The sequence below is a fragment of the Mauremys mutica genome, chromosome 1 (genome assembly GCF_020497125.1).
Source record: "Mauremys mutica isolate MM-2020 ecotype Southern chromosome 1, ASM2049712v1, whole genome shotgun sequence".
NCBI classification, from domain to species: Eukaryota; Metazoa; Chordata; order Testudines; family Geoemydidae; genus Mauremys; species Mauremys mutica.
In genome coordinates, this window is record NC_059072.1 from 144,742,396 (window position 1) to 144,763,702 (window position 21,307).

Below are 21,307 nucleotides of genomic sequence, written 5' to 3' on the forward strand. Positions count from 1 at the left end.
GAGTTGAGCACCTATTTCCCAGGCCTAGTCTACTGTAGAAAATTGGGTTGGTTTCACTACATCCATTGGGGGTATCCTCCACTTCCCTGAGCAACATAGTGAAGTCAACACAACCCCCGGTTCAGCCAGCGCTAGGTCGATAGAACAATTCTTGTGTTGACCTAGCTATCACCTCTCAGGGAGGTGGATTAGCTATGTGGCCAGGCGAACCCCTCTCGTCAGTGTAGGTAGCAGCTACACAAAAGTGCTACAGTGGCACATTTATGTTGCTAGGTGCTAAAAACCCATTACCTGCTTAATCAGAAATTCACCAGCAGGGGAGTTGTTTAAACAAGAATTTTTCAATTCACCTGAAGGACAGTTGGCAGCTCCTGTCACCATGGAACTGCCTGACCCCATGACCCAGCAAAGACTTTTCCAGTACAAAGAGACAGTGACCTCCTCATCACCTCTCCTCCCCCATCTCTACTCATGGCAGCAAGATTGCTTGAAAGACAATAGGAGCATCACTAAACTGAGGGGAGAGGTCCTGGCCTGGAGGTTTTCCAGGCAGTACAGACTGTAGAAAACTTTTGGGTCAGAGAAACCTTTTTACTTATTAGCCTTGGTAAAGTTTAGGCATTAGTTTGTGTGTTTATCCATTTCTCTCATAAACAACTTTGATTTATATGTCCTATCACTTAAAACCTTGTTCTAGTCAATAAACCTTGTTCTAGTCAATAAACTTGTTTTACTGTTTTATCTAAACCAGCATGTTTGATTGAAGTGTTTGTGAAATCTCTACTCAGGTCAATGGGGCTGGTGCATATTCATTACCCTTTGTTGGAATGACAAATTAATTTATAAGCTTGTGTGGTCCAGCAGGCCCCTGAATGGTACAATACACACATTTTGGGGGGGCAACGCTGACACTGAGGAATATGCAGGTGTCACCCTATATCTAGTCATGGATGGCTGTGAATAGCATTCATGTACTCAGCTTGGAGTGATTTAGCAGGCTGGTGACTGGGAGTGATCAGAGTCTGGAGAGGTCTGTTTTTGCCTAGCAAAGCACTATAAAAAGCACCCTGGGCTGGAGAGCTCAGGGAACACAGCAATTCAGATTGTACCCTGGGGAATGGCACAGTGAGCACAACTTCTTCTGAGTGAGGTTTATGGTTCAAATACTGGTGTCGTGATTTTAAGTGATAAATTTAAGGGTGGTGGCTGGAAACAGTAAAGAAAAGGTTTCAAGTTTTTTATTTATTTATTTTCTGTTTGCTTTTTTGGGGAAAGGGAAATAGAAACAGAAAGGCATAAAATTGAGCAGCAGCAGTGAAGCAATTCCTCTTTCAATTCCCCTAAAAGGGGTGAGGAACCCAAAAATCAATGAAACTCTTCTGGGCACCTAAGAAATCGATGTCCTGAGCTGAAGGCAAACCAGCTAAGCAGCAACTGCCAGCCCAGGGGCCCTGTTGGCTGTGGATGGACAATTATCTGTGTGAACAGAACTGTCCCCTACCTGAATCAACAACATTTGAGAAGGGGTGTCAGCGTCACCTCATTAAAATTAACCAGTCCACACACACGCTGTGATTAGGAGTGTGATATTTATTGAAGTGGCCCTGTCCAAACTCAATCACTCAGGACAGTGAGGATCTAACATCACATTTTCACAGCTGTCATTTCTCCTGGTGAACAGGAAAAAAAAAAGAGAGTGATTAAAATCTATTGATTTTTTTTCATGCAGAAATTATTTTTCTCTCTAAAAATTATAATTTTGGGAGGAATTTGTTGACAGAAATGTGATTTCCAGGAATCCAGTCTTCTAAAAGAAACACCTATGTATAATGTGCACCTGGGTACCAGGGTGGGAGTGGGTTTCCAGGACTAAGCACATAGTCTCAACTTTGTTAGGGGAGACCAGCAACTGTGGCAATGATCTTCAGGGAATGAATGTAAAATCCAGGATGGATCTTTGGGAGTATTGGCAGAGATCAGGCTTTCCTGATCCACAGCAGTATGTGTGGATTTATCCGACATCCGACATTTCCATTTTCCTCTCCATAAAGAACCAACTCTCTTATGCTCTTCTTTCCCCATTCGCACCTATCAAGTGTCTATTGCTCTCAGTTACCTTTTCCTGACTCCTAGCAGGTTTTCGCTTGAAGCCTGACTGCAGGGTGTATTGTATTCAGCAAGAGCATACTCGTCTGGAAAAGAAAGAAAACATCCATATTCCAGTGACAAATCGCTCCAACCCCAGTGCATGCACAGCTGTGGTTAACACATATTCCAGATACACCAGCATCCAATGGATCTTGTTGTGGCCTCCCCAGCTGTCTAGATCAGGGGTTCTCAAACTGAGGGTCGGGACCCCTCAGGGGGTTATGAGGTTATTACATGGGGGGTTACGAGCTGTCAGCCTCCACCCCAAACCCTGCCTTGTATCCAGCATTTATAATAGTATTAAATATATAAAAAGTGTTTTTAATGTATAAAGGGGGGTCACACTGAGAGGCTTGCTGTGTGAAAGGGGGCACCAGTACAAAATGCTGAGAACCCCTAGACGGACATGTTTCAATGGCTGATTTAGAATACACAGTCAGTGCCCAATGCATTCCACTGGGCCCACTGACAATGTTCAGAAGGGACGACTATCAGTGACCACAGGAGCCATTTCTGGTGCTAATTATGATGATCAGATGGTGGTGTGCACAATCACAGGAAGCAGAATATACCCTCCCAGCCTCTGGACATCTCTACTGATCCGGGCAGAGACAGTTCCCATTGTTTTTCCCAAAACTGGGCAAACAACATGGGACCTTAATGTGTAATGGTAACTATAGCTTTGGTACTCTATGATGACTGATACAACAGAAGTTCATCCAATAAAAGCTATTACTTCACCCACCTTGTCTCTCTGATACAAGCATGATTACTTAGCTGCTAGCTATTATGGCAATGATACGGTGGGTGGGTGAACCAGGCCAGACTAGACAAGAGAGAAATGCGGACCCCGGGTCATTTATTTTTACCATCATGCCAAATCTGTGGCACAAGGGCTAAGCCACATATTAAATCAGGTAAAGGGCAAACATCCCTGTAGTGGCTTTAATAAGTAGTTCTTGGGAGTGTCACTGTTCATCCTTCTTTGTATTCAATTTAAACAAGAAGGGGAGAGAGAGAACTCTCAATGACCCCTCTTGGTCTCAGTGTGCTGTATCATAACCTCCGAGAATTGGTAGAACCAGTAAATGCTGATAAAATCAGTAAAAATAGAAGCCTCACTTTCCACTCACTGTTGCTTGGAGAGAGAAAAAAGGGCAAATGCAGAAATGGAAAGAGAGGCCTGCATCTGAGCAGCTGGGGAAATGCATCAGATTTTACACTTATTCAGCAGCCTGGGTCATGCTAATGCTTGATTCACTAGATCTCTTCTCAGGTTCAAGGAGACCCACCTGTTTCATAGTAGTCATAGAGGTGCACTGAAGCAGGTTTGATATCAGACACAGGAAGGTTTTGCTCAACCGAGAAAGAGAATCTGATTTCCTCCTGAGACACCTGGAAATCGGACAGAAAAAATGCATCAGACTTTGTTTCATTTAATATTTACTTCACTGAATTGCTCTGAGCAGAGATTTCTAAGCCCTTCTCTCCCTTTCCCCATTCCCCATAAACAGTTTCTAGTTTCTGCCAGCTGCCCTCTCTCTAATTTTTCAAATCCCACTTTAAAGTGCTGTGTTTTATTTATACCATCAGCTCTTAGGGGCAGGGATGGAGGTTTATCTATGTGTGTAAAATGCTGTGGAAATGTGCAGCTCTTCCATAAAGATTAATAAATAAATGCACAGAGCTCCCTTTCAATGGCACTATATTGCTCTAGTATTTTGCATTACACTGTACTCATTTGTAGGTCTCACGGACAACAGAAAAATGTGCATAACTGAGTTGCCATTATTCTAAATTGATTTATATAGTGTGACTAAGTCATCTGAACAGCCCACCTTACCAATTAGAATCATAGAGTCATAGAATATCAGGGTTGGAAGGGACCTCAGGAGGTCATCTAGTCCAACCCCCTGCTCAAAGCAGGACCAACACCAACTAAATCATCCCAGCCAGGGCTTTGTCAAGTCGGGTCTTAAAAACCTCTAAGGATGGATATTCCCCCACCTGCCTATGGAACCCATTCCAGTGCTTCACCACTCTCGTAGTGAAATAGTTTTTCCTAATATCCAACCTAGACCTCCCTGACTACAACTTTAAACCATTGCTTCTTGTTCTGTCATCTGCCAGCACTGAAAACAGCCAAGCTCCATCCTCTTTGGAACCCGCCTTCAGGTAGTTGAAGGCTGCTATCAAATCCCCCCTCATTCTTCTCTTCTGCAGACTAAACAAGCCCAGTTCCCTCAGCCTCTCCTCGTAAGTCATGTGCCCCAGCCCCCTGATCATTTTTCATAATTAGTCATAATTTTTCACAATTTTCATAAATGTCATAATTTTTCATAATTGTTTTTCTCATAATTATATTAGATGGCAACAGACCCTTAAGTCTCTCTGCAGAAAACAATGAACACAGGCTGGCTTAAGATGTGTTGTTTCATTTATTTAGGAGTGCATTTTAAGTTCTAAATTTTACAGAAACTAAAAAAATAAGGCACATTCTTCCCCAAACTTACATTTGCCAAGTAGAAGAAGATATGGTTGTTCCTGGTATCCACCTGCATCACCTTGCGATCATCCTGAAGCTGTAAATAAGACAAATGATACCAACTTTAAACACAAGAGACATCCCCAAACCTACACAAACAGCATGTCTGTGGTGCCACAGTGAGGTCTAGTGGTCATGATTGATAATACAAACAGTGGAATTTATTGCAGAAGTCCTAAGAGGAGTATTAAATAATCACCATAATGAAACACAGGACTTCTCAAAATTCAACTTTTCTTTTTTTTTAATATTATTATGAATTCAAAATTGGATCCATTTGAATGGAAAATTTTGCATGTTACCATTTTTTCAGCTCAATCTGACCAATTTTCTAGTGAAAAGAGCAATGTCTTTAACACAAGCTAGCTGTTTGAGCAAAATAGTTCCACTATGAAAATAGGCAAAAAAAAGAAAAAAGGGAAAAAAATGCTAAAAAATAACAATTTTGTTTTAACTGCTCTCAAATGGAAAATGTGGAGAGTGCAAAAAAATTCCATGCAAAGTACTGCCGAAGACAAGTTCTGGATTTCATACAACTCCAGACCGAAAGGATAAAGCCAATAATTGATAAATGTGGTCTAAATGCACACACATACACAGAGAAAAGCAGACAGGGAATGAACAGGCTCTGAGAAGAAATGCTTTCTATCACTTCCCTAGCAGTTAACATAGTTTGTAATTCACAATATTTCTGTGGTATATGCCAGCCACAGCTGCTGTTGAAAGATGCCTATCTGGAGATGAGTTTGAGATTGAAACCCCACTCCCAGCTCAGATTTGAGAGTGTTTGATCTGGGGATTTGAGCCTATTACTGGATTCATTAAGGTGTAAATCCCATCCTACTTGATGCATCAGAGCAGTGTTTCTCAAGGACCAGGGTAAGGGATCCCTGCGATTTCCCTGAGACAGTTTAGGAAGGCAGCAACCCACTCCTTGGTATCAGAAAGGTTGAGAAACACTCCCTTAGAGTCCTCTGCTGGAAGCTGCAAGTAGATAAATACAGGCTAGCAGTAGGGTGCACATTTTTAACAGTGAGGCATATTAACCACTGGGACAGTTTACCAAGGCATGTGTTGCATCCTCCATCACGTGAAGTCTTTAACGTGAGATCGGGTGTTTTTCTAAGAAATAAGCTTTAGCTTAACCACAAGATATGGCCTTGATACAGGAATACTAGGTGAAATCCTCTGGCCTGTGTTATGCAGGAGGTCAGACTAGATGATCATGGTGGTACTGTAATCTATGAATCATAACCTGGGGGGTTAGATAGTACAAGACAGAGGGGGAAAAGGGAAATATAAATTCGTCCATGTTTGTTAAACTGTGCTGCACAGATATTGGCAACATCACATGGCAAGGTGTCCAGGTAGACATGGGGAATCACATACATCACATGGCTAATGAAGCACAGTGGCAAAGGCCAAGCACATTTAACTTCTCCAGGAGTAGTTACTGTGTAAATCTCACTTCATCAAATGAGCAGCTAAAGCACAGGGGATGTGGCTATATCCCTGGCCCAAGTGGTTTAACTGAATTCTCCACATGGCTCAGGACACCAGTTTGCTACTCAGCTCCTCTTCTTAACCAGTCCCTGCTGTAATATCCTCTAACCCCCATTGCCCTTTGGGTGCCTTACTGACAACATTCCCTTCCTGTACCTTCTGCAGGGACGATCTGACAGGGACGAAGCCCGAGAGCATCTTGACGTCAATAATGGCCATGTTGGAGATACTGCGCTTCCCAGCATAACTGAAATGAGAGAGACTGAGTCAGTCTGGATCATGTTTGGGGAGGAAACACGACACGCACAAATTGCCTGTGAAATCTCACTGAACTGTAGGGCCCTTCTTGCCTATCCAGTTATATCAGTGGATGGAAAGTTTAGCAATAGGAGTCAGTGTCATTCAGCAGCAGGTCCTGCATGTCTTACTGCAGCTACACAATGGTATGCTACAGTGTGCTCTTTTTAAATCCCTCCCCTGACACATTACCCTATGTGGCATCCAGGGAGCTAGGGCAGTGGGAAGGGGTTACCTGGCTGAGAGGACAAGGTCAAACTTTGGCAGAAAGCTGCCTGCACAGGAGTCATTCACTGTCTCCACGGAGAGAGAGAACCCAGAGGCCTTTTGAGGAAGGTAGATGTTGTATCTCAGGGTTGTCTAGAAGAGATAGAAACTGTCATGTAGCAAAGCAGCCCCTGCATCACCTGCTGTAATGCTGCAATCCTGCTGAAGGGAAAGGAGAGGAGATCTCCTGAGTTATCAGCTGAAAGGGCTGGAAGCCTTGTTTACCTGCAGATAGACACAGCCGCTGCCTTTTACTTCCACATTGTAATTCCCTGGGAGACTGGGCAGGGACACTTGCTGCAGCAGTAAGCGGTTCCTGTTATCCACCTGGAAAACCTTCTTTGGAAGTTCCTTAGAGCTGATCTCAACAGTGTTTTTACCATCCTTTGAGAAGGTGAGAGACCCATATTGGGCTAGTGCTTGGAGAGCGACAACAGTGTCCTGTAAAGTACATGACCCCTCATTAGAAAGAGTTTCCACCGGGTTATAATGCATAAGATTGGTACAGCTCCTATACTCTCCAGACAGCCTGTCACCTCCTGTTCTGGGATATAATGGAAGGAGTAGAGTGGGAGAGAAGGTAGTTTTGTGGCTTGAACTGAATTAGGACACCTGCATTCTATTGCTGATTGCCACTGACTTGTTGTGAGAACTCAGGCAAATCATGATTTCCTTAGATTTAAATAGTGGTTACCAAGACATGTATAGCAGAGCTCTCTGTGCCCTGACAGGAGCACAAGACACCAAGCAGTTAAAGACAATGGAACAAATTAGTTCAGCCAGATGGTGAATCATTTCCTAAAAAGCATCCCACTCCCCTGCTACCAGGACCATACTCTCCACCTGCTCCAAAACCCCTGTCAGATAAATGGCTTTTGCACCAGATTTGGGCTATTTTGGAACAATGGGAGAAGGAAGTTTCAGAATCCCTGGGTCCTCTCTAGGAACACCCTCCCAGCAGTGGAGGGCAAGGGGATCCAACTTGAGAGGTTGACTATTTTCAGGGTCTATTCCTTTGAACTGAAGCAATATTCACCTGTGTGGAGGAGAAGCCTCCATATGGATTTTGCTGTTTAGCAACCCACTGCACGATCTGAGCTACGTATGATAACTCCTCTTGAGTCAGGGTCGGTCTCTGGAGCAGCGCCAGTATCACATAGCAGGTCATCTCAATCTCAGCAGAGGCAGCACGGGAGTTGAAGGAGGGGAATTTTTCTGCCAAGGGCTTGTCTTTCCGCTCCCAATGCACTGAGCCACCTGAGAACAGAAAGGAGATTATGAGGAGCTTGATGAGTAATCTAGTGGTTAATGTGCAATGCTGCCATGTGGGAGACAGCTTGATTCCCAACGCTGGTCCCTCACTCCCATCCCTCTTTCAGGTCTGGGAGGTTGTAGAGGGCAACCTCATTTCCCAGTAGCTAGAATTCTGAACCGCAAGTGACCCAGGATCTATTTCCAGAGAGAGGGGGTGGTAGAAGGGGAGGAGTGCAAACAGGGGTCTATACAAAGAAAGGAAAATGAAACTGCAAGAACATCAGGCCTCAGTTTCCCATTCTGCATAGGCCACAAGGTAAAGAGATATTCACAGAATTCATATTTCACTTTGGAGATAAGTCCAACCCAGGTTGCTGTGGAATGGGAAGGTAACAGGGGTCGGACATCAAAGATTGACGTTTTTCATACCACCGGCTATTCCGCTCTGAAACCGCTCTCAATGGCTATCTCATGGGAAAACTCAATGACACTCACCGACTTTTGTAGCCGATTTGTCCAGCTCCTTCAAGAAGAATCTCCATTTTTCCTTGTTACCGGCTAAGCCATAAGTGTAAGCCAGGAGAGCTTGGTAATAAACATTGTCCACATTCCTGACAGATGCAGCGTCCAAGCAGGACAGTCCATTCTGGACCACTGTGTGCTATCAATAAAAATGTGTTTTAGGTTTGTTTGGTATTCAGTTTAGTGCATCAGCTTCTCCTTAAAGATTTGAACTGTTCTTTAATCAGCCATTACTGGAATCTCATGCTGAGCATATGGCATGTTCACTTCCAAAGGGGCTGCAGAGTGCAGGAAGATCTCTTAATGAGGAGGTCTTTTCTGAAAAGTGACCATGAAGAAATGGCACCTTCTTACCAACACACATGCTGGACTAGGCCTAGGGAGACCTGGGTTTTATTCCCAGCTCTGCCTCTTGCCAGCTTGATGACTAAGTCACTTTGTTTTTCTGTACCTCAGTTTTCACATCTGTAGAAGGAGGATAATGATAGTGCCCTCTTTGTAAAATAGTTTGAGATCAACCGATGAAAAGGATGGATACTAGAGGCATTATGTATTTATTTATTTGCTAACTTTAGTGACAAAAATAAATTTTCACTTCTGTCAGACTTGCAGAATTATTCCAACTCTGGATGAATGAGCTGGACTCTATTCCGGCTCATACATCAACAAGAGACTTATTAACTATCTTCCACCTGCACAGTCACAGATACATCTGGTGCATGTTAATATGGTGATAATGGTATTGCACAGGTGTAACTAAAGAAACAACTTAGTCCTGGAGACTGTTTTATTACTGTCTTTCTTGGGCCCCTATCTGGTCCCTACCACCATCGTCTCTGAGTGCCTCACAATCTTTTATGTATTTAGCCTTACAACATCCCTATGAGAAAAGGAAGGCCCTTTCATGGATCAGTAAGTGGCTAAAAAATAGGAAAAAAAGGATAGTAATGCATAGTTTTCAGAATGGAGAAAGGTAAATAGTGGTGTCCTCCAGAGGTCTGTACTGGGACCAATCCTATTCAACATATTCATAAATGATCTAAAAAAAGGGGTAGATGAGTGAGCAAAAAATGGCAGATGAAATTCAGTGTTTACAAATGCAAAGTACTGCACATGGGAAAACACAATCCCAACTATAAATACAAAACAATGGGGTCTAAATTAGCTATTACCACTCAAGAAAGAGATCTTGGAATCATCATGAATAGTTCTCTGAAAACATCTGCTCAATGTGAGTGGCAGTCAAAAAAGCCAACAAAACATTCAGAACCATTAGGAAAGGGATAGTTAATACGACCAAAAATATCTTAATGCCACTATACAAAGCCATGGTATGCCCACGTCTTGCATACAGCGTGCAGTTCTGGTTGCCCCATCACAAAAAAGTACAGACAAAGGCAACAAAAATGATTAGCGGTGTGGAACAGCTTCCATATGAGGATAAATTAAAAGGACTGTTTAGCTTGGAAAAGAGACAACTAAGGGGGGATATGATAGATGTCTATAAAATCATGACTGGTGTGGAGAAAGTGAATAAGGAAGTGTTATTTACCCCTTCACATAACACAAAAATCAGGGGTCACCCAATAAAATTAATAGATTAGATCACTTCATAGAAGACAGGTCCATCAGTGGCTATTAGCCAAGATGGTCAGGGATGCAACCCCATGCTCTAAGTGTTCCTAAACCTCTGACTGCCAGAAGCTGGGACTGGATTTCAGGAGATGGATCACTTGAAAATAGCCCTGTTCTGTTCATTCTCTTTGAAGCACCTGGAACTAGCCACTGTTGGGAGACAGGATCCTGCACTAGAGCAACCCTTGGTCTGCCCCAGTCTGGCCACTTTTATGTCATCATCATCATCATCCCCATTTTAGAACAGAAACAGAGAGATGAAGTGATTTGCAGGAAGTCTGTAGCAGAGCAGGGCATTGAACTCAGGCCTCCCATGTCCCAGGCTAGCACCCAGACCACATCTTTCCTCTCCATTGCAATCATGATGTTGAAAAATGAAAACACAGCTTGAGGCTAAGGTCCTAGAATGAGTTTGCAAGGCTAGAAGCTAGAACAGCAGTATAGTGTACACTACAAAAAATGAGCTGGATTCTGCCTTTAAGGAACTCTGTTTTCTAACACAACTGGACTGTTGTTGAGAGCTAAGATTTTCTACCTATGTGTGAATCCATAACTGCAGTTAAACTAGGGACACAAGACATGACTAACTGATATCATGCATTTCATGGATGGCGAGTTATATACCAATGTGGTGCCCAGGCACCAGCAATGTTCAGAGCCCAGGAACCCGGCCCCACTTGCCACCCGCTGCGCCTCCCCCGAGTGTCCACCGGCCCCTCCTAGCTGGCCCTATGCACGACCCCCAGCCCCAGAGGGAGCAGAACGTCCCTGCCTCTTCAGTGCAGCTCCATGCTGCCTCCCTGCAGCAACTGCTGCTGCAGGGTTCTAGTGCCCCCCATATAGACTGCCATGGCAGACTGACTCTGAGCGTGCCCTTCCACCTCAGACCCTTCCCTTTTCTGGCAGGACCCTCCATCAGCACAGCCCCCTCTCCCCCTGCCCACAGTCACCGCTCCTGCCCCATGCCCCACCCCCAGTGAGGCTACAGTCAGGGGCAACAGCAGGGGAGGAGGCGCACGCAGCACCCCCCGGCACCCACCACAGGGGAGGCAAGGGAGATTCCTGGACCTGAGAGGGGCCCTAGGAGCACATGCAGTGACAGTGGTGGGGGTGAGTGTGCTGCCGGGGGGGTGGGAAAGGGGGGCTTCTCCCGCAGAGCTTGCTGCTGCTGGCAGGAAAAGGGCTGGGGGGAGTCCTCCTCTCTGGCCCCTGTCCTGGAGAAGCCTGCCTGCACCCTCAACTCATCTCCAGCCCTCCCCACCCCATAGTCCATACCCCCAGTAAGAGCTTTTACCCCTCCCACACCCCAAACGCCTTATCACCAATCCCAGCCAGAGCCCTCATCCCCCCGCAACCTGACCCTCTGCCCGAGCCCTGAGTCCCTCCCACACCCCAAACATCTTATCCCTGTCCCAGACAGAGCCCTTATTCTGCCGCACCCTAACCCTCTGCTCTAGCCCTGAGCCTCTCCAACACCCCAAACCCCTCATCCCCAGCCAGAGACCTCACGCCCAACACTCCTATTCTCGCCTTGAGCCCCTCCCACACCCAAACCCCTCATTCCCAGCCCCAGACAGAGCCCTCATCCCCCTGTACCCTAACCATCTGCCCCAACCCTGAGCCCCCTCCTACATCATCCACAGCCCCACCCCACACCCCACCCCTCTGCCATAGCCCTGAGCTCCCTCCCACACCCCAAACCTCTCATCCCCAGCCCCACCCCAAACCCAGCTCCACCCCTGCATACCCTCTCTCCCCAAACTCCCTCCCAGAGCCTGCACCCCCTCCCTCCACACCCCCTCCCATCCCCAAACTCACTCCCAGCACCTGCACCCTTCCTGCACCCCAGACCTCATCCCTCACCCAAACTCCCTCTCAGAGCCTTGGGGATGTGGGGGGTGGAGTTTTGGGGGGGCGGAGTTTGGGCAGGGGTGGGTTCTGGGCACCACCAAAATTTCTACAAACCTGCTGCCCATGTGATGCATTAAGTATCCAGTGCATTTGTGAGGCCATTTACACATAATAATTCTGTTACATAATTGGGTACAGACCTCTTGATATGGCCATACAGAAACTCAGTGTGCAAAAGCCAGTATTTAAGACCTCACTGAAGAGTAGAGATGAGGCACAGATTCTCACTTCCATGCTGTTTGTGACATATGACTGACCAGTCTAATAAGGCAGAGTAGCACTTAATTCATACCGAGCTGGGTAGTCCGGCCTCAAGCAATGCTGCAGTGACATAGGCTGTGAGTGAAATTCCATCTTCTGCTCCACCCTGAGCAGAACACAAGGAAAAAGGAGGTCAATATGTCCTGGCTAAACCAAAATGTTTACAAGTGAAATACTCAACTACCAGCCAGACTAGACATTATAAGGAATCTATGTGTTGGGTGCACATACAAAAAACAAGGGCACAAATTCTACTCTCAGTTACATCAATATAAAGGCAGAAGGACTTCAGTAGGTTTACTCAGAGCTTACACTTGCATAATACAGCAGAATATGGCCCCGTGGTCCTTAGTTATAAATGCATATATGCAGCATTGAGGAATAAAACCCTCATAAACACACCCATTTCTATTGCATTGTCTATCAGTACTAGTAGGAATTATATTCTGTCCATGGGACAGCTGCTAGAGGGCAGCTTATTCCAGTGACAGGGTTGAACATTTGGGGATAAGGATAGCAGCTGGCAGTGGTTGGACAGTTCTATCCCTATGGCAGGACTGGGAACTTGGGAGAAAGCTAAGATCACTCACCTCCAAGGCATTGTTGAAATGGTTCCCAACATTTTGGAAGCAGCCATCTGGCTTCTGTTTACTTGCCAGCCAGATCAGGGTTTGAGTTTGGACGTCGTCATCAATATAGATGTAGCGTTTGGATTGTGAAAAAGACTTGTATACGAAAGCAGTGAGCCTGCAAGGGAACCACACATCAGGAGTGAGGAACAGGGAATATCTCTTGATCCTGCTACCACCTACCACAGGGGTGGCTGGAGGAGGCAGAATCCAGAGCCCAATCTGGTCTAATTTAAACCTCCACTCCATGATTTTCCCCAGGACCATCCCAGCAGTGCTAGTTGGAGAAGTCTGCACACTAGACACACAGGTGGGACTGAGAGAACTTTGAGTAGAAGCACCATATTTCGAGACTCATTTTCCTGACCCATAGAACTCTCCATCAGCAGAGCAATTCCTAGAGAAAGGGCACGAACACCTGTATGATTCCTGCTGGGGCAGTGTACCACACCCCACACACAGAAGGGCAGTATGCCCCCAAACACTTAGCAGTGAAAGCTGCATGACTGACAGGCAGCCCTACAGACTAGACTGACAAACCCTAAAGAATGATGTTCTCTGTTCATGCACAGAACAGGTACAATTCACACTGCAGTGGTGTAAGCTTCACCAAGCTAGTCATTCCCCTCATCTACCCTGCACACCAAAATCTGCATCAAAATCTGGAGGTAAAAGGTTCCCTTTGCCATTGCCCTATTCCCTTAAGCAATCCAGTCCATCTGTCAGGGGCGGCTCCAGACACCAGCGCTCCCAGCACGTGCCTGGTGGCAAGCCGCAGGGGGTGCTCTGCCAGTCGCCGCTAGGGCGGCAGGCAGGGTGCCTTCGGCGGCTTGCCTGCAGAAGGTCCACTGGTCCCGCGGCTTCGGTGGACCTGCGGGAGGTCCGCCAAAGCCGCGGGACCAGCGAACCCTCCGTGCTTGGGGCAGCAAAATGTCTAGAGCCGCCCCTGCCACCTGTACTTCAATAATGCCCTAGAGGTGAAAGGCTCTATCTCCCATTCCCTAGTCCTGGGCCATCCATTTCTCCCCATCCTGGGGATGGACTGTAACTAGTGCCATAGAAGTGGAAGGCTCCATACTCTCCCTGAGTCAGCAGCCTGCCTGCTGTTACTTCTCTCCCTGGCTACAGAACCAGATTGTTGAGGTATTCCCGTACTACACCATAAACAGCTTCCTTCCTATCCCAGGACCCTAAACAGCTTCCCAGCTCTCACCAGGTGCTCCCTTCCGCATCTCTGGTCCCAAATGAACTGTAGGATCCATCCGGGTGTTTGTATGACAGCTGCTTCTGGTACCCTGGAACCAAAACAAGAAGAACATATTTTCTAATCCCAGTAATGGACCTGTTTTGTTCTCTGATAAATTGAGGCTGAAGAGTTTTGGACTGAAGAATAAAAACACTTTTAATGAGTGATTTCACTGGCTATGAACTCTAATGGCTTGTGTCCTGTAATGTATCATCATGCACACCTCTGGGGCTAGCTAAGCCATCAATAACTATTGCATGTACACTGGAACAAGAATGGCATTTCAGCAAAATTGGCCACAGGATTAGATGGAGGAATCTTAAGCTTCTCACCACTCGTTAAGTATCCAGCACCCTTGGATTCAATCTCTTTAGTCAGCTGCCCTGTTTTATTCAGGTAGTCCAGGATGTAGATGTTGGGAGCAAACAGGACCATGTTCTGCTCCCCGCAGCCATAGGGCATCTGGAGAAGATTCTCCATGTTCCTCATGGCCATGCCCAGAAGGTCCCCTGAGGATTGGGAGACAGAGGGAGTCAGTGGAGTTCGGAGTTGGTATTTAATACATTACAGCATACACTGTTTTATTTTACCAGATTATGAATTTGCAGACAGATACTGACTGACAGAGAAATTACAGTGCAGAACACAAAAAAGAGAAATTGCCACATCTCTCCACATGGGTGGTTTCTTAGGCCATTACTATTTTTTTTTAAATATAGAGCTTCAGACAAATAAGAAAAATAGGGAAGATTTAAGGAAATAGGAATCAAGAGTAAAGAACATCTGAGCATCAGTATTGAGTTGGGAGCTTTTAAAAAACAGGCTGTGTTCTGGAAGCCACATTCTGCCCATGCTGCAATTTCAAAGTGATTGACTTTCAGTGAGTTGCTTAGCTGAGACCAGCATTTGGCCTGTGGATATGTCATTTTTAGGATTCATTTCTCCAGTGTGGTCATTGGGGCCAAACACACTGCATCTCACATTGAGTCAGAAAGACACTTTTTTTAAAGAACCAGACTCAGTTCAAAATTATGCTCACTAATTTCAGATCAACAGTTTCCATAGTTCAGTATTTCCACTGTTTTGCACCTTGTGTAGTTATTGGAGCTGCTCAGATCCTGGAATTCCCATTCAATGGGAAATTCTGAAATATAAATTTTCTTTTCATTCCAAATTGGAATGAAAAAATGAAATTTCAAGATTTCCCGCAAAATGAAACTCTAAAGTTTTGCTTCAGAAAAAATCTAAATGACATTTTATTTCAACCTTATCAAAACATTCTTTTCATTTCAATAAGGCTGATCTTTATTGAAACTAAATGTTTTGACATTTTTTGTCATCAAAATTATATGTTCCTGCATAATGTTTTAATTTAGTTGAATCAGCTTCTTCCAATGGAAAACAATACATTTTTTGGAAAAATTTGGACCAGCTTGTATAGTTATTCACAGCTTTGAAAAGTGTATGTGAAATGCTAACAACTCAGAATGGCAGTGTTGTACACCCACTCTACACTTGTTTTGCACTTGCGTCAGTGAAAACACAAGGTTAAGGCCAGGGGAGAATCAAAACCTTTATTCTTAGTATAAACATTAAACTTACCAAGGACAGAAAAAGAAGCTCTGGCTGATCCCTGCACAAGGTTCTCTGGCAGCTTCGGAGACACCATTTCAGAGACAGTTCTGCCTGTTGGTAAAATATAAATAACATAATAATAATAATAATAATAATCTTTTTTTCAACTACTAACTTTCCCTTCTATGGTAGCTTCTTTCCAACAATGGTCATAAAATTTAAGCCTGTGATCCTGGATACGTACTCGAGCGGTTAGCCAGTGCTGCCATGGCTTCTCTACTATTGTTATTTGCTGTAGCTAGATTAAACTAGCTCGGGTAAATCTACATATGCTACATTGATACCTCTGATTGCAATGTATACACACCTTATGATACATAGTTGAGTGGTTTAAATTCTATTCATTGGAGGGTAGCTGTGCACATATACATTAGCCATTACCTCCCATGAATAGAATTAGGATAGAATAGAGTTGTGCTCCTGCCTGAGGGCTTGGAAGTGAAACCAAACACATTATTTTAATGATCCAAAAGGACTGACAAGTGAAAAGCAAACAACCAACCACAGAGTGAAACATATTGCTACAACTAGTTCAATGTCAAAGAACTAAGGGGCTATTAATTGGGGCAGGAAAGGGCCCTGGTTGAAAAGTGTTTTAATCTGGAAATCTCTTGCTGAATTTGTAGCTACAGGAGGGAATTTGTAGAGACGCCCTTACCTTTTGTGCAAATGAGGGAGCTCTGGGTCACCTCCTTTTTGATGCCTTCAGGCTGGTTGGCAGCAGGGAAGTGGAGAAGGAGGAAGAGGAGAGGAACAGACATAACAATGAAACCAGGAACAAAATAATGCTGGAAAGTGCATCTTTGTAACGTGCAGCATTGTAAACAGGCTGCCCCCAGACTACTGAGTGAAGGTGACTGCCCATACATTCCAGAGGCATCACTCCCTCCCCATCTTGGCACCCAGCAGCGTTTGTTCTTTGTGTACCATTCCTCTCCTCCAGGAAGGCAGTTGGGAGATGAGCAGGAGAAATTCACAGCTGAGGAGAGCTGGTCATAGTTACAACTTCCTTTGGTGCAGCAGTTGCCCTAGAGATCATAGGACAAATCCTGCTGCTTTATCTGCACCCCTGCAGCATCCCTATAGAAATGGGCCAAAGGCACCAAATGTGTGCAGAAGAACTGCCCCAAAGTCTGAGATCACCTCTTCCCCACTGACTTCACTGGCCTTCCACAGGTGTAAATGAAGGCAAATGTTGATCCCACGAGTGGCTGGTTCCATACATGGCTTGAACTTTGATGCTATAACTGCTCTGTGGGTTGCAGCCTGGCTCACTAGTTCCTCCAAGGATCACATGTATCCCATGGGCGTCCCAGGACAGCATTTTGGTAAGAGTCTCAGGGTCATTGTTCAACAGATCAGCCAGCTAGTCTACCCCAAGACAGGTGGGAAAAAATAGAACTTGCCTCAGACCCTGAGTTGATGCTCTTGCAGGATGTTTTGGAAATCAAATTAAAAGAGACACACACTCCAGAGAGACCATTTCTCTCTTAGAGAGAGTTGGGATTTTTTATCATACCTCAACTAACAGCAGCTGTATGACAGTGTCCACACGTTCTACCCCCTGCTCCTGAGATGCATCACTCGACTTTGTCTCAGCAGTAACGGTGAAGCTCACATTACCTGAAAGAAGCCCCCCCCAAGCCCAAGAAAGAAAATTAATCCTGAAAGCCTAGAATTACACTGGCATGAATTCACTCCTCCTAGCATGGCCTGAAGGAACTCTGGGAAATTCCCTCTCTTCCAAGTCAGCCAGCAGTGTGAACGAATTCTGGTAATTGTTGAATACATCTCATCACAGACATAATTCACCAATGAAGAGACAACTACTGGTAAATCCTGCCCACCTGACACTTACAGGGCAGCTTGGCAGAACTTCTCTTAACCCCTTGCAAGTACCAGCACCATGGAAATGGGAAGAAGATGCCCAGACCTTTTTAATCACTACAAAATGTAACCTAACAAAAATTCAATTACTCTGGAGACATAGTAGCTTTTCTATTGTTAACTTTGCAGCCAGGAATATATTATAAGCCTGCTCTTTACTGTGCTATAATTTTGGACAGAAAAATTATTTTGGCTTCTAAGAGTTCATGATTACTCTCTAGGTTCAGTAAAATTGTTTACATGTCAGGCTTTTTGAATGCCAGTTTGAAGTAAATCAATCTGTTGTTTTTATTTCTGAACTTTAACAATGACCCCATTATGAAATTTGAACGACAATGGCAAACTCTTTGGGGGAAGTCTTTGTAAGTTAAAACAAAATGTTGTATTTCCATCTTTCTGCACATACAAATCTCCAAACCATTTCACACAAAGGCTACTTTTGAAAAGAAAGTATTAAAAACTTAGTGCCAGATCCTCACTGGAACCTTACTGAAGTAAATATAGCTATGACAATTTACACCATGTTCTGGTACAATATTCCTATTGAATGATTTCTGATCTTGGTTGCTGATGTGTAAATTTTCAATGTTCAGGCCCTGGTGATTAAAGCTTTAGAAATCTGTGGGTTTCCGTGAGCTAAGAGCAAGACTCTGGCATTTAAAAATCTCTGTTGACAAGGCGCAAGTTCCCAAGCTTGGGCAGAGTTGGGGATTATGCAAAGAAATATCTTAGACAAGTGGACTCCTGCAAATATTTCACATAAAACCAGATGATCTGAACGGTCCTTTCTGAGACATGAGAGGAATGAACTGTCAGGAACAAGAAAGAAACAGAACACGGGGTCCTACTTCACTGCCCTGTGCCTGCAGAGATTGTGGCAGGGGAGTTCAGCAGAGCTGCTTCAGTGAAGTCTGGTACAGATAGCAGCAGTTCCTGTCTGTAGGTTAGCAGGCAGGGTATCCTGTGACAGAGAATTCCAGAATGAGACTGGACCAACCAGCAATGTGCCATGAGAATGACAAAGGCAGAGAAACTTACCCAGTTTTTGAGGAATAATAGTCCAGGAGGAGGTTTTCCTCTCGTTGGCACACACCCTTGCAGTGTTGCCCTCTTCGGAAAGGGGCTCTATCTTGTAATCCCTGGACTCTTGCAGTACGGTACTGACCTGAGAGAGGGAGACAAAATAATATTGCCAGGCTGTTCCTAATGCCAGGCTGGAGGACAAAAGCAGGGTTTGTTGATCTCCTCCAGAGACTCATTCTGCTGTGTACCCACTGACGTCACCTTAGAGCTGTCCTGGGGTAGAGAGGTACAACACAGGTAGGAGGCATGGGGCATTCTTCAGAGGAGATAATAAACCCTGACCCTTATGACCATCTATAGTGGCCATTCAAGTAGAAAGCAAATTGTTCTTTGCAAAATCACTTATTCCAATATCCTGGCCAATATCCTCTCTGAGGGCTTGTCTACATGGCAAGGTAGTACATGGCAAGCCATGGTATGAATCTACAACGCACTAGCATGCCGTGTACTAATTGTCTGTGTGGACCATGCTACCATGAAAAGTTCTGTATTGCGCTTTGACGTACTCCTATTTCAAACAGCGATATGTCAAAGGACAACAAATGCCAAAGGATAGACCCCTGAAAGGAAGGTTATATCAGGATGTAGATACCTGACAGAATGAGTTCTCAGTTATAATAAGTTATTTCTGCATTAAAGGATAGACCAGCATCCAGTAGAAAGGCCCAGCTTAAAAGAAATCACTCCACTGCTGTGTAAGAAGCCAATGTAAAGAAGTCCGAGTGGCTGGAATGGGATTGTGAATGTTTCGTTTTGCATTGCTGCTGCATTCTGCTGTAGCTGCAAAGGTAGAGCCTTGTTGGAAACACTGCTAAGAGGGGCTCAGAAAGGAAATGGAAAGGACATACTGTACCTCAATGCATTTGTTCAGGAAGTTGAAGACATTGGCTATTAAGTGAAACTTTTCCCCTCGGACAATAGAGTAGGGTAGGGTCATATCAACGAAGAAGGGCTGGAAGGCTGTCAAGGAGGTAGATGGGGATATGCCAAACCCAGCCTCCTCTTCCAGGCAGAAGGCGCTGGCTTTCCATTCTGTGATGGTATCAGGGATGGTGAATGAAACACTGGCCTTTCCATTAGAACTAAAGGTACAAGAGACAAAGTGAAAAAAAAAACTGATCATTCAAAGGGTATTTTCCAGCTAATCAATAGGAGAGACTCCCAAGCTGAAATAATATTCTCCTTTCCCACTTAGGTTCCACAGGATTTACCCCCGCTGTGATGGGGCATTTGCCCTGCACTGGCCCTGATAGGGTTAAAACCCAGCCTGGAGGGCTGCAGTGAAACAGTCTATTAGGGCAGTGGCTGCAGCCAATTAGGGCAGCGGCTGGATCAGCCAATCAGGGTCCAGCCAGCCCATATAAAAGGAAAGTGCAGGCCAGAGAAAGTCAGTCAGCTGCAGGAAGCCCAAGGGAGGGGACTGGCTTCCTAGAGGGCTGCAGAACTAGCACCATGAACAGGACTGCTAGAACTTGCAGGCCAAGGCCCTGGGAAGAGGGTGAAGGAGCCAGAGGCAGGAGCTAAAGGTGCAGGGGCTGCGTGGAAGTGGCCCACGGAGTTGACACAGACTGGTGCAGAAAGAAAGGAGGGCCATTAGGAAGCTGTTTGCAGGGATCCTGGGCTGGGAACTAGAGTATTGGGTGGGCCTGGGTCTCCCCCGACACCTCCACTCGCTGCTGAAGACACGGCCAGGCTATGGACTGCCAAGCTGCTGCAAGGAGCGGCTAGACTGTGGAGGAAGGAGTCCCCCGCAAGGGGGGAACCCAGACTGTGACACGGCCGGAGGGCTTTGCCACAAAGCAGAGGTAGTGAGACTTGAACTGCAGTGGGTCTGCAGGCGGAGACAAGGACAGGAAAGTCACCATCACCAGAGGGCACATCCACTGACCAGAGATAATTCCTGAAATGGTCAGCAGGAGGTGCCAGTGTGGTGAGTGACCCTGTGACACCTTCCATATTCAGAAAATGTTGTTAAGTTGGAGGTAGAGCTGAAGGTTCACATCAGTGATCAGAATGTTAAATCCCTTGCTAGGATGTTGAAATTGCTCTCTCTCTCTTTTTTTTTAAATTAGAAAAGTAGGGAATTCAGAGGTTTAAAAAAAAACACAAAAGAATGCTGTAGTTTTGTAACACAAAATAAAAACAAAATCCAAAACCACAAATCAGACATCAGAGGGGTAGCCGTGTTAGTCTTGATCTGTAAAAGCAGCAAAGAGTCCTGTGGCACCTTATAGACTAACAGACATTTTGGAGCATGAGCTTTCGTGGGTGAATACCCACTTCGTCGGATGACACGAAAGCTCATGCTCAAAAACGTCTGTTAGTCTATAAAGTGCCACAAGACTCTTTGCTGCTTAAATCAGACATGGTACATTATGGTTGACATTCCAAATAGATCAAACCATGGAAATTCATAATTAAGATCAGTATCTTTTTGAGGTGCTTTTCCTTGCCTTCTTGTCGCAAATGCTATTGGCAGCCTTG

General features: G+C 45.1%; 1 protein-coding gene across 1 annotated transcript in view; it reads right to left on the minus strand.

Moving 5' to 3' along the window:
- Positions 1–1,618: 1,618 nt before the first annotated feature.
- Positions 1,619–21,307, minus strand: part of LOC123343721 (ovostatin-like) — a 57,745-nt gene continuing 38,056 nt past the window's right edge. The window contains exons 19-36 of the mRNA XM_044979005.1: positions 19,677–19,905; positions 18,779–18,905; positions 17,373–17,476; positions 16,512–16,563; positions 15,821–15,904; positions 14,551–14,727; positions 14,186–14,267; positions 12,934–13,090; positions 12,375–12,449; positions 8,510–8,675; positions 7,797–8,017; positions 6,986–7,201; positions 6,729–6,853; positions 6,353–6,443; positions 4,662–4,730; positions 3,441–3,543; positions 2,117–2,192; positions 1,619–1,670 (exon numbers count right to left, since the gene is read on the minus strand). Of these exons, the coding sequence (XP_044834940.1) occupies positions 1,619–1,670; positions 2,117–2,192; positions 3,441–3,543; positions 4,662–4,730; positions 6,353–6,443; positions 6,729–6,853; positions 6,986–7,201; positions 7,797–8,017; positions 8,510–8,675; positions 12,375–12,449; positions 12,934–13,090; positions 14,186–14,267; positions 14,551–14,727; positions 15,821–15,904; positions 16,512–16,563; positions 17,373–17,476; positions 18,779–18,905; positions 19,677–19,905 (2,206 nt within the window). The remainder of the gene's footprint in view (positions 1,671–2,116; positions 2,193–3,440; positions 3,544–4,661; positions 4,731–6,352; positions 6,444–6,728; positions 6,854–6,985; positions 7,202–7,796; positions 8,018–8,509; positions 8,676–12,374; positions 12,450–12,933; positions 13,091–14,185; positions 14,268–14,550; positions 14,728–15,820; positions 15,905–16,511; positions 16,564–17,372; positions 17,477–18,778; positions 18,906–19,676; positions 19,906–21,307) is intronic.